Genomic DNA, 14,059 nt, shown 5'->3' on the forward strand with positions numbered 1-14,059 from the left:
ATTCATAATTGAAGTCAATAGAAGAAAAGTAGAAAGCCTTCGATATGAGACCCAAGACTTTCCCTTACAAGGGAAATGCCTCCCTAGCCCTGGGCCCATTTGGTACAAGGACAGGTGGGTAAATTAGCTAGTCAGGAGTTGCGTGTTCCCCTCTCAGGCTAGTACTACTCTAGAGCACATTGGGATTGCATAGCAAGCCCCTCTCCGTTCATATGGAACCCATGGAGAGAGAAGAGAGAAGAGAGAAGAGAGGGGAGAGAGAGAGAGGGGAGAGAGAGAGAGGGGAGAGAGAGAGAGGGGAGAGAGAGAGAGGGGAGAGAGAGAGAGGGGAGAGAGAGAGAGGGGAGAGAGAGAGAGAGGAGAGAGAGAGGAGAGAGAGAGAGAGAGAGAGAGAGAGAGAGAGAGAGAGAGAGAGAGAGAGAGAGAGAGAGAGAGAGAGAGAGAGAGAGAGAGAGAGAGAGAGAGAGAGAGAGAGAGAGAGAGAGAGAGAGAGAGACAGACAGGAGGGAGAGACAGACAAGAGGGAGAGACAAGAGGGAGAGACAAGAGGGAGAGAGAGAGAGAGAGAGAGAGAGAGAGAGAGAGAGAGAGAGAGAGAGAGAGAGAGACAAGAGAGGAGAGAGAGAAGGGAGGAGTAAGGAGAGCAGAGAGAGAGGGAGGGAAGAGAGAGAGCAGATGTCTAACACTCCTCCTTAATCAGACGAAGGCTGCTCAACCTCACAAGCACTAAAGGATTGTTTAAGCAAGCCTATGTCCACTCATAAGGGATAACTGGACACTACACAATATACCTCTTTTTGGTATATTATATAAAGAGCCAGCTTCCTACAACTAGGTCATAAGAGAGCTTACATTTTTTTTTAAAGGAAGAGTCAGATTGATATGTGAGAGAGGATTTGTCATTACACACAAACCCATCTTTTTAGATGTTCTATTTTAAGCTGTAAACAGCACATCTGGATCCAATCCTAGGTAAAATGAAGACATTGCTGTAGCTACAAAAATGCATACCATTAGTAAATTCTTTGCTTGTTGTTCGTTTGGGAGTGCATTATGTCGTATTTCTCAAACAGCGAACCGAGGTATAAGACAGACATTTAAACAGTGGGATCTGCATGCCAGAAACCCGAGGAACCTCTCAATATATTAGCACAGGTACAGCAAAGAAGGACCAAAATGTAATACTCTGGAATCTTACAGGAAAATTCAAAACTAATATAGAAACTGGTTATAGATATAGGAGGCAAAAGTCAGCACTGAAAATTGGAATGTTTTCTAACAATCATCCAAAGATCCTTCCAAGAAGCTCTGTTTGGGGAACCTTTCAAGGTTTAAACTTTATTTGTAAGCATGAACAGGCAACTGAAGGAAGGTAAATGCTCTCAACATGGCCTGGAAATATGAAAATAGTGTTTGAGGAACGAACATTACAAACACCACAAATCTCTGGGGTGGGGAGTATTTTGAAGAACGGTGAAGATAACCCGGTCTCCGCATCAGAAAATAGTCGTCGTACTAGAATATGTAGGTTGCCACACAGTGTGTGTGGTCTTGAAAGACAATATCTCAAGAAATACATCTATGTTTCTGGAACTAAACTACACGAAAGAAACAATGAAAACAGATGATAGGTTTTTGAATACCTATGGAGAGCTACGAACAATTAAGCAAAAGTACTCTATTTTAATGGGGACACAGTGAACATTTTCTTATTTCCTCCTTCTCAAATGAGACTGGGTAGAGACCTGTTGCAACTGTAGTAAATGTCATCGAAAGCAACTCTACTTTGAAGGAGATAGTAGAGATGGTACTGAAACTTCAGAGTATTATTATTCTAAAACAACATTCACATTTCATCGTCCAAGGAGATTCCCCACCAAGCCTAAATGGAATCAGAAATCTTTCTTCCTACCCAAGGGACAAATGATTGAGGTTGAAGTAAGAAGTCACTGTTTTGGCTAACTGAAAAAGAGCCTTACTGGCACTACAGATAGCTTTACCAGGACCCTTTGAGTTATGGCTGATACATGGAGATTGGACTCCTCTGAAGAGGAATCCTTATTAAGTGTTCTTAAGCACTTTTTTAAATTATCCTACATATTTTATGGTTTATCTGTCCTGCCATTCCATGATTTCCTGATGAGCACATGACGCAACCTAATTAGCATGGGGCCCTCACAGCCAAAGTGCTTGATGCACAACACTTTCTGCCCCAATTGGCCTCTGCTTTCAGTCCTCTTTTCCGGTTGTCCAGAGAATAAAGTTAACAATATCTGCTTACCTATTCAGCTGAAACTTGGCTCAATTAGTAAGCTTGTTATCCCTCAAATGAAGCAGTTCCCTCAGAGGGGAAACCGCATTTACCACGCGGTCTCAAAAATGCATGCCATTACAACACAAGCATTACCCCACTTGCCTTTACCATGCATATGCTTTTACCACACATTCCTTTACCACGCAGGCCTTTACGATTTTCGTTATAAAGGAGGCATAGGGATGTGTGTGGAAAAGGTACTCAGCGTTCTAGGCTCGAAGTGAATGGGTGCAGGGTGTATGAGGTAAAAAAAAATGTTAAAATCATCGGGACATCATAGGGATCGAGACACGGCTTGGTGAGAAGTTTTCAGGGCTGGGGCCAGGTTTTAGGGCTCAGAGTGGGGATCTGGGGTGATTTTAGGGCTGGGAAGCTGGTTTTGGGTTTCAGGGCAGGGGCGGGATGGTTTTCAGGGCTGGGGGAAAGGGGAGGAGCGGTGTACAGGGCTTGGGGCGTGGGAGGGACCGTGGTGAGTGCCAGCGGTTACAAAGCTGGTACCAGTACCACAACCTTTACCATGCATATACCTTTACAAGAAAATTCATTGTACGGCATGCGTGGTAAATGTAATGCGTGATTGTATCATACAACCACCCAGAGGAGCTCTATATTTAAGCTCAGATCCGTGACGATAGGCACTTGCTAAAGCTAGAATCTGCAACCTTCATAACTGGTTTAAGAAACCACAGATCTGAGGAACGTTTGTTCTTAGGGCCAGCGTTGACTCTAGGGCTTAAGAAATTGCCCGAGTAGTGTATCACAGACCTGAAAATATTGAGAAACTACAGAGCCAGCCAAGATAAATATCAGGAAATATTTTAGTTGGTCTCTCTGTGATATAAAGTGGCAATAAGGATGCAAATCTTTGAACATTCAAGGAGCTGTTCGGTCTATCCCTGTACAAATGTAACCGTAGTCACAAATAGTATCAGAGTGTGACCTGGAACTATGGTGTCTCCTGGTCAGGGAAATCTTTTTCTGATCACTGAAAGAAATCAGAAATGGCTTTTCCTTGTGAATATGTGACTCAATATACTTTATGGAGTTCCAAGTCTGCTGGAATATCAGTAAGTTCAATTGGCCTAAAACAGAAAACCTGAAAGTTACTCATCACAAGGTATGATAATAGGCTTTAAGACTAGAGTTCAATGCACTCCTTTCAACATTGGCCGTTTGTCCGACGTCCGTATTCTCAAGACAGTATTTCTCAATCCTCAAGATAGAACCTTCCAGCATCAAAGGGCATCCTGTGCAAATATTTATGTCGATCTTGTGGTCAAAGCTGACCCCATAACAATTCAAATGTTGCCCCAGACTAATTAGAATCAGATGAATATGAGCAGATCATTACCTCGGAAATACCAGATTCATCAGATTTTGGCGTCTGCTGAAAACAAGGGTAGAGATGTGTCCTTGCTTGAAGGATCAAGTACTGGAGTTTCATGCCTTTATGTTTCCTTAGACATCTTTTCTTCATACCTTGTTCTCAGCTGCCACGCATAGCGGGGGTCTGATAAAGTAACCCAAGACAATCTTCTGTGCTCATCTTCCTCCCACACTTAGAAGGTACGATATAATCCAACTCAACGTTAACCATTTTATAGGATCAATAAATCACACCATATCAAACGGGCATTTTGTTTCCAGGCATGGTTGTTCAGATCATAAGTCCACATTGTCTTTTTTAGTTGTCATCTTTGTTGAGTTAATAAAAAACATGACTTGTAGAAGTAAATCCCAGGACTAGGAAAGTGGTGTTCTGATGATGAAATATGCTATCCATATTATACAGCATTAGGATAAACAAAAAGCATCATATTTGGACCTTACATTTTGTATATCTTTACCATTAGCTGACCTTTGATGAAACCACAGTGATGTGTTCATCTGTGCGTTACCTACAGCACACAGATTGTGTGTGCAGAAGCATCTTAAATTTATAGTACTATATATACTTAGCAGGAGGTATATTACTAGATAGCATTCTGCATAGCTAAAAGGGAAAACTTGCAGATATTTGTTTCATGCTCTCTAACAGCATCTCCCCCCTCCTCCTAAAAAAGCACTCGGAAAGTAAATAGATCTGGCTTGCAAACTGAGATCAGATTAAAGAAAATAAAAAAGCCTCCGGCAGTGGAAAAAACTATTTCAATCTGTATACAAATATGTGGAATAGCGAGATAAATACAGGCAACTAGATTTTGTTAATGTGTGGCAAAAAACTGTAAATACATTCACTGATTTTACAGATCTCGAAAATATATATAAAATAAATATATATATATATATATATATATATATATATATATATATATATATATATATATATATATTTATTATATATAAAATGATCCCTATAGAATCAGCAAAAACGCCACTGAAAATAGGAAACCCTAAGTTTATATTACACAATCGTTTAAGAAACTGGTTACATTATTTAGTCTGTGAGCTGCAGTAACATTTGAAGACCTGTTCTTCCCAGGACAAAGACGCTGGGTGGCACTGCAGTATAGAATAATAAAAATAGAGGGCAAGAGCAGATTATCTTTATTTATTGCCTATGCCAAGTGCAGACTGCCTACACGTTTACAATTTTCCTGATAAATGAACAGTGGCATGGGAAGCTACAGTTGTTCACCCATGAAAGCAAATTAAGCAAGGCTGAATTAGACTTTACGCCTATTGCTTCCACAGTCAACAAATTTACCAGTGACCCACCATTCAAATTAAATTCAACAGAACATTAGTGAGGGGTTGGAAGATTAACCATAGTTAACTTTTGCCTGCAGCAGGCTTTTTGAGCAACAAGATGGAAACAGGTTAATTAGTACCATAAATCTTTGTTGTAACCAGATTTTTTTCAAGCTAGCAGACACTTCTCTCCAAGTATACACACAAAGACAAAATATGCAAATTGTACAGCAAAATTTGGACGACCCACCTCAGTCTGCCATAATTATTAACAAAGGTCAGGCTGCTTGTACAAAACATATATTTTCTTTGTCCAAGGGTCTGAAGACCATTTCAAATCATGGTCCAAAGCCCACACACCTGGCAATAGTTACTTTAGATAGTCATTGCACATTACCATCAAATACATTGTCAAACTCTGTCCTGTTTGCACATTGTACTGACCTGCAGTATGACCAAAAGTTCCGGGTTATTCTTGCCCAGCGCTATATCAAATGCAGTTTTATCGAACTTGCTACAGGCATGCACATCCGCGCCATACTTAACGAGCATCTCCACAACATCACGATGGTTGTGTTCTGTTGCCCAGTGCAAAGCAGTCATCTTCAGCATATCCTTGGCATTGATATCTGCCCCGTTCTGAAAGTGAACAGAATTGTGACAAACATCAATATTAGAAGACTAGGATATCTGTAAGGCACACTCATAAATGAGGACTAACAAAGTGCAGGCACAAAACAAGATTCAATCCAAAAATTATCTCTCTGTAGCTCCATGCTAGTATACTTCTTGCTCAGTTCAGTGAAGCATCACTATTTAGCTTTATTCCATATAAGCACAGTCTAGCTTAAGGGGATCCATAATGTTATTGTTATCATTAAAAATACACATCTTTTTACGGTGTTTTTGTCCTGAAGGATTCTTGTCCTGCATCACAATTATTTAAAAGGGAGTGATTCCTCAAATTCAGGGCATGTAGGGGAAGTTACAGACATAAAATCAGCGGTGGGCTACCCACCAGCAAAGTGCGCATGCGCACACACACTCAGAAGGAATTCATGTAAGCAACCATCAGGAGATCTCAGCAGAGGTCAGTACAGCAAGCATTTTGTCTACTTGCGAACTTGAATTTCAGAAGAGGACACCCAGTATGAAAGTTTTCTTGGAGGGGCAATCATCGCAAGTACGCTTCTCAACAGACCACAACCCTCAAACATAACATACTTTTCAGATCATCATTTTTAAAATAGCTCAAAATAAGTGTTTACCCTAACCAGCAGTTCTACAATGTGCGTATGACCATCAGCGGCTGCCATGTGCAATGGGGTTCGGTCCACTTTGGTACGGGCATCTCTGCTGACACCAGCACGCAGAAGAACTTCAGCAGTAGAATAGTGTCCATACTGAGCCGCGAGGTGAAGAGGAGAAGTCCCCAGCTGTAATCAAAAAGAACAGAACACTTAAGTACACTATGATAGCACTGATGTATCAGGGCATGGCACAGAAACACAATGTTTGTCTATGTTTGAGGATGCTGCAAAAGCGGTTACAGAAAGTTTGAAAGCATCACTGCATGAGTTACGTTACGTTTTTACGTAGATAAGGGAAAACCATGCTCACTGGAGGAACCACTCTATTAAGAGTTTTGGACATTCAGATTTATACAAACAATAATAAATATTAATCAGACAGTGCCCATAGCATTAACTAATAGTGACTTGATGCCAAGAGGAAAGGCAGTCGAGTGCTAAGAAAGGTTAGGAATTGTCCATCAGCAACCTCAGGATCAGCCCTCTCGAATTTAAGGGACACACCTGTAGGAGTCTTCCTGCACCAACCATAGATCTGAAGCACATACAACTGCTTCACTTGGATCCCTTTATGATGCACAAAATATCTGGCTGCTCCTTGACTTTCAACTCAATTAGGTCCTTATTTTTCTCAGCAATGTCATGTTTTCTCTTCTAATCTCTGATAATGTGAAGCTCTCACCAACCAAGCTGGAGCAATGGGCAGCATGCATGCTTCAAAATACCAACACCACATCACATCAATTCCCCATCCGAACGAATCTCAGCATATTCTGAACTTACTCTAATCGATCTCCTTTCACCCATTACAAATGTATTCGGCACACATTAAAGTATTAAGGGAAAAGCTGCAAGGCTTGAACTCAAGCTGCTAGGTTAATAGTGGTTCAGCAGTACTTGAAGTACGCTGTCTTTTCCTAAATATGAAACAGTAGGTCTAAAAGCAGCAATACATGTGTGGAAAACCACAATAATACAGCAGTGGGTTCCTTTTTTTACCCACAACACTTCCTGCAGCCGTTTAAGAACTGGGAATGTTGTAAGAAAAGCAAGTGAGCCTTTGACCCACTTTCGCTCTTTGCCATTAAGCAGAACTTTGCCCTCTATCCCAAAGTTAACAAACAGGAGTCTTGGTCATGACGAGGCATAGTCTAGGGCATAAATGCCAGACATTTAAATATGGAGCTGGAATGAGACAAGGAGCAGAAGGACTAGGTTGAGGGTCACAAAGGACATTGTTTCTTCGAGAAATCAATGCAAAAAAGGTGGTCTCATCTGGAGTAAATTATGAACCAGTTAATCAACCAGTGCCTTGCTTCAGAGGTGAGAACTGCAAATTGCAGAAAAAGATGAAGAATAAAATGAATTTGTGGAAGAACACAGGGGGTGCAAAGGTCGAGGAACCACCCAAGAACCCCCATTTGTCAAGAAAAGAAAACCGTCAACCAGTCCCTCAAGGCAGTAGCTATGGTACACGTAAAGTTCAATGGCAACTGAGGCAAATGATAACAAAAGAGAAGAGGCAGGAGATGCGGGTGAAGGAAGTAAAACAATACAAAAATATTTGCCCAACAACACAGTACAGGAAAGTTTATTAGGAGTCTGTGAGGAAGTCACACCTGCCCCTACATGGTACGACTGCTAGTAAATTGGCCGAACAGTGCACGACATGGGCTGGCTGATGGGCACTCTCGTACATATGGGGATGCCTTCACCCCACCCACAAAGAACACTCCTTTTATTCTCGAGTACACAGTCTCCACACTAGAATTGATAGATTCCTTTGTTCTAGATCCATCATTACTCAGGTCTGTCAGTCTACATATTTAGCAAAAACCTTCTCCGACCACAATCCATTAGAGTTCACACTCAACTGGGGTAATGTGCCGACCCCATTCCCTACCTGGAAGTTGCACCCACGGCTGCTAGAAGATGCCCCATTCCGTACAGCTCTTACTGACACCATAACGAGATATCTAGCCGAAAATTGGAACACAGCCTCCTCTAATCTGATCGAATGGGATACCCTGAAGGTGGTGGTGCGGGGGGCGTCGATAGGGCGGTTAGTGGGAGCCAGGCAGGAGATAAACCAACGATTATTGAACATCGAACAACGACTGGATACACTTGAGCGTGAGGCGGTGGCAGACCCTGACAAAAAAAAGAGGCATTGCAGTCTGCCCATATAGACAATGCGGAAACATTAGAGACATTGAGGACAATAGATCACAGAGCATTCCTACAACGGAAACACACGGAGGCGGACAGGTCGGGTGCACTGCTTGCCCGCATAGTCCGGGATAGACCAGATACACCAATCATAACTAGAATCCGTACACCCACCGTACATATAGTCTATACACAAAGAAAAATAAACACAGCCTTTTATGCCCACCTTGTAGCGCTTTACGCACCACCCACCCCTGTGGAGGGCCCCTCTATAACGAAGTTTCTACAGAATCTCCACTTTCCGACAATCCCTGAAAACATACCAAAAAACATGGATGGCCCCATAACCCAACAAGAAATCCGAGCTGCAATTAAGGGTCTGAATCGTAAAAAAGCGCCTGGGATGGATGGATTACCAGTGGAAATTTACCATACATACTCATACCATGGTACCCACATTGGAATCAATATATAAAGTTACCTTTGAGACTGGTCACCTTCCATATTCCACCATGCAAGCATTGGTCACATCGATACCCAAACCGGGACAGGATGGCTTAGAGTTGTCTAATTATAGACCCCTCTCCCTGCTAGCTACTGAATATAAAATCTTAAGTAAGGCCCTCGCTAATCGCATACAGCCATATCTTAATACACTCATACACAGTGACCAATGCGGGTTCCTACCGAACCGTAGCACATCCCTTAATACCAGACGGTTACACTACGTAATGACGGCTGCTCCGCCTGCTTACCAGTCTGAGGGCTGCATAGCATTAGACCTCAGGCAGGCCTTTGATTCCCTCTCTTGGGACTTTATATTTGCGACTTTGCAACGTTTTGGGTTTCTGGACACATATCTCAAATGGGTTCGCTTATTATATACATCCCCCACAGCCAGAGCACGCACAGGCCGTTACATCTCAGATCACTATTCTATTCATAGGGGTATCAGACAAGGGTGCCCACTGTCTCCCCTATTGTTTGTACTCGCGCTGGAGCTCCTGGCTATAGCACTCAGAGGTTCGGCGGACCAGCTCGGCATCCCCATTGATGGTATAAACCACTTACTATCTTTACCTTTATCGGTGATGGGCAGAGTTGCCATCTCGAAGATGGTCCGGCTACCTCGCCTGTTATACAATTTTGTAAATTTGCCCGTGGTTCTCCCACTGTCCATTTTTAACACACTGAATACTATACTGGTGAATCTCATTTGGGGCACAGGCCGCAGACGAGTGAGCCTGCGGAAGCTTCAACTGGATACCCAAAGTGGCGGTCTGGGAGTCCCCGACTTCGGGGCCTACTACTACACCAGTCAGCTCCAATGGCTATCGTACTGGACTGCGGGGAAAAATCTGTAGATCGGATTTACGCCCCATAGATTAGACCGGGGCGAGCTGCACATCTTACTATTGTCTAGGGCCATGATCCCTACAGACAGCCCTCCCCTATTGCGACAGCCCTACAATGCTGGAGGAAGGCATTATCATATACCTCCCCAGCGACTCCTTACGCAACAAACATCCCCCTCCTGGGGATTCCCACACCACAAGGCAAACTCACGAAGGCCAGGATGCGGGACTGGGCAGACGCTGGGGTAGAGGACATTGGTGCATACTTCGGCGATGGTACCATGCTGGACCATGACTCCTTCCGGCAGTCTACAGGTGCACCACCACGCTTATATTTCCTACACGCTACAGTATCCCACTATATTAGGCACGCATGGGCCCCACAGAGGAGTGAACCCCCACAACATTATCTAGTACACCTCTTATACTACATGGGAAATGGGGACACTTGGTCCGTTGGTTATATACAGGTATCCGGACACAGGCAGCAATCACACTCACGGCCCTAGGGCGCGATGGTCCGAGGACTCTAATATTGAAATTACTGAAAAGGCCTGGGAATGTATGATTGAACATCACAAAAAAGTGTCACGTAACGCGAGACTGAAGTTTATTCAGATGATGGTCCTCCATAGGGCATACCTTACCCCTGGGAGGATTCATCGCATGTTCCCAGAATCCCCCCATCACTGTCCGCGCTGTAAGGGAGATGAGGCGGACTTTCTCCATATGTTATAGTCCTGCCCCTGCCTTAGAGACTACTGGGTAGGAGTCCGCTGCACTCTGAGCGAAGTCACACAAATTCCTGTCCCGGACGAAGCACTGCATTGCCTTACAGGCCTCCGCAGACGCACGAAGGTGCAGAAGGTACAGATACAGTGTTTAGACCTGGCCCTCATCTTAGCAGTGAGAGCCCTCACCGTGCGGTGGAAGTCTCCCAGGGGTCCCGCGGTATCCACGTGGCAGGCTGACATGCTTCAGTGGGGGAAGGCAGAGTGTGCAGCTCTTCGCGGAGAGGAAGAGAGAGGACTGAGGAAGTAGCCCATCTTGATGGACTGGGAGGCTATGCAGCTTAAACTAGAATCACTTGACTTATTAACCCCACAAGATACCCCAACCCTTTAGCACACAAGGTTACCATGTGACTTCTCAGCTGTAGGTTCCGAGACCCAGACACATGCTTTCTAACCCAAAGACACTTCCGCCCTCCGAGTTTTATACCTTTAGTGTCATATATTGATTAACATGGAAGCCAAAAATAAGACTGACCAGGAGTCGGACTGGGTGGGCTAGGGAGGGAGAGGGACATGGTTGAATAGGTTTTTTCTTGTTAATTGGAATGTAACGGCTATATACTGTCACTTTCTGTACTAGGACTCTAATGTATTAGTATCAACGATATCACTGGAGATCATTATCCTCTGTTTTCTATATCTAATAGAATAACACATATAGAAGTTGCATGTAATATGTATGATGTAATTTCTTACAAAAACAAAAGACTGCCTCTGTAGGATAAACAGTGCATTGTATAACTGTCAAAGTCATCAATAAAGTGTGTTTTTTTTTAAAGTGTCTGTGAGGAAAAGGCTACAGATTGAGAGGTGGGATAGGTTGCAGATAGAGACACAAAGTACGCTGCGACCACCACTACAACATGGCATCCTGTTTCAAGAAGCCCCCAGCACACACTAGCTAAAATGCATCAAGATTTATTAAAAACAGAGCAAGCTATAGCAGACCATTTGCAAGACTTAACTGTTTAATTGCCAGTTGTTGAAATCAGTGATGAAACCGGCACTTACGAGGCAAAACATTTGCCCAGTTTTTATTAATGTACATTAAAATATGCAAATAGTAACATAATACTACCCCAGAATGTCTCATTATGCTTCTTCATTTGCCTTTTGAGCAGCTGAATTAAAATCAACCCAACATATAATTTGAGCCTTAATTGTTAGCTTATACCATGTTCTACTTTAGGCAAAGCCGGAGAGTAAAGCGACCAAAAAACATCAGCCTGTGGGAATAGCAGGGACATTGCTAAACACATTACTTCAGGGTTCTTCTGCAATGCTAACCCGGTTTAAATATTTTACATTTAACCGAGGTCCTTTATTTTAAACAAAATTGGCAGCCAAAACACAGCTGAATAAGACTGTTGACTACTTATTCATCGGCTTCCAGACTTATTTTTGCTTCCCCCTCCGCTCCAAAATCCCCAAATTCATAGAGAGAGGGGAATGAATTATCTACTGCACACATGCACTCTTTACTGCTCAGTGTCTGTGTTAAGTTTTCCTTATTTTAATGTGGCGATCAAAAACAAAAAAATAAACATAAAACTGGTGCTAGCGCTTCTAGGCCAAGCTTTACCAAACACAAACGGGCTTCAAATGGTGTAAAGACCACTGAAGGTTACATTTTGGTGAAGTTTCGTCTAGTGGTTTCTAGGTTTGTGCAAGCAGCGTTTTCTGGGGAGGGGGGGGGGGGGGTGGTTGTCGCGGGAGGCCCATGTCCTGTAGGAAGATGGCATGTTAAAGTGTCAAGTTTTTTTGAACGCCCACTTTTTATAACTTATGACCGGTTTGACTAATCTTTCCAAATTTTTATGGTCTGGCTGGACAGAGCAGCTGTCGCCAGACAATTGTGTAACAATCCACAGGAGCGGGGGTGTGACTCTGCTTATATGTTGGGAGCTAGGAACAATGTTCCCTTTAAATTTGTTTCCTCTGTGTGTGGCAGTGAGCGGTCTCTGTGCGCTGCAGCCAAGGCTATGTGTGCCAAGAATCTGACCACACGTGTAGGTGCAGCAACACATCAGTGCAAATATCACTCTAAACTTTTGATTGTCCTCATCAAGATGGAAATATTTGTTGACCTTGCTGGTGGTTTACACCTAGTTCTCAGATGGCAGCATGTCTCAGCGGCAAGCATTTATCACGCAGTCATCCTGCCAGCATGTGCTGCCATGTAAAGTTTCAAATTAGACTGTCACCCTAACAACTGCTGCAAAAAGACCTAGAAATACTACTACCTCCTGGTACCACCATTTCCCTGTGTGGGGTTTACTTCCGGTGACACATTCACCTGGCGTAATGGGGACAAACACAGAGAATGTTCTTTGCAAACGTAGGTGCCTTGTGGTATTCCACTGTCTGATGTTTTAGCCACAATATGCAATTCAGGTAAAACCTGAAGGCAAAACCACTGAACTAAGCGCAGTTTCCACCCGACTCGAAATTTGTAATCGGGCACATATTATGAGGGGCCGAGGAGCTAGATCTAGGATGCAGCGAGGCACCTGGAATAAGCAGGATTGTGTCTTATACTGTCTGACACATGCACAGAATGCAGAACAATGTCACACATCTACCCCAGTACAGTATACTGTCTGACACCATATATCGCTACAAACCCCGCTTCTCAATACAGGAAGCTCTTGGCGCGTCAGGAGGGATGTTGATAGGCGTGTCCTGGCGGACAGGCGTAGAAGCACTCTAGGACAATGGAGATGACAAAGACACACCTCTATACTCACCCACATCTGGAAGTTGATACCTTCACTGGAGTCATCTGCATTTACCAAACAGGAGACGTGTCTCTCTTAATCCTCACTGGGCCCGCTCCCTATCCCAAAGGATGGTCATCTCCCGTTCCTTCTATTGACTCCCCTCCCCCAGAGCAGCTCAACCTCTCGCTCCTCTGAGCCTTGAAGGCTGAAGTGCGTGCATGAGGGGACAGGTACCGGGGGCACTTGCACAGGAGGAATCCTGTCCTATCTACAATAAAAGATATGAGGATTCACCACCTGTCTGGCAGTAGAGCAGCACTGCTCCCTATAGCACCTAGCACTTGGAAGCACGCGCTGAGCCGTACAGTTTTCACAAGGACCCAGCAGAAGAGGGGCACAATTTGTCAGTTACCCCCAAAGAATATAACATTGGGTTATTCTAGTAAAACTCCCTTCTCAGTGATTACTTTATTACAAGAATTCTAAAGCATCTCTAAGTGCATGCAGCGCCAGGGAGCTCCTCTGAGCAGAAGTCTTCACTCACATCAGCAGGTCTGTGGCAGATAATCAATCTGCTCCGCAGCCACGCTCTGTTAACAAGGAATGCAGCAAGTCTAGAGGCACTATACATCAGTGATTCTGAAAGCACACGTGTGCTTCTAGAGTTGCTGCATTCCTCGTTAATAGAGCGTGGCTGTAGGACACA

At 43.7% G+C, this 14,059-nt stretch overlaps 1 protein-coding gene across 4 annotated transcripts in view; it reads right to left on the reverse strand.

The window, feature by feature from the left end:
* Window positions 1–14,059, reverse strand: part of GABPB2 (GA binding protein transcription factor subunit beta 2) — an 80,396-nt gene that overhangs the window by 45,310 nt on the left and 21,027 nt on the right. For 3 of the 4 annotated variants that reach the window (XM_085640086.1, XM_085640087.1, XM_085640088.1), the window contains 2 exons: window positions 6,274–6,441; window positions 5,450–5,644 (listed from right to left, as the gene is read on the reverse strand). In XM_085640086.1, coding sequence (XP_085496212.1) covers window positions 5,450–5,644; window positions 6,274–6,441 — 363 coding nt within the window. The remainder of the gene's footprint in view (window positions 1–5,449; window positions 5,645–6,273; window positions 6,442–14,059) is intronic. The other variant, XM_085640089.1, reaches the window with a different exon arrangement.

Source organism: Triturus cristatus, chromosome 12 (assembly GCF_964204655.1).
Source record: "Triturus cristatus chromosome 12, aTriCri1.1, whole genome shotgun sequence".
NCBI classification, from domain to species: domain Eukaryota; kingdom Metazoa; phylum Chordata; class Amphibia; order Caudata; family Salamandridae; genus Triturus; species Triturus cristatus.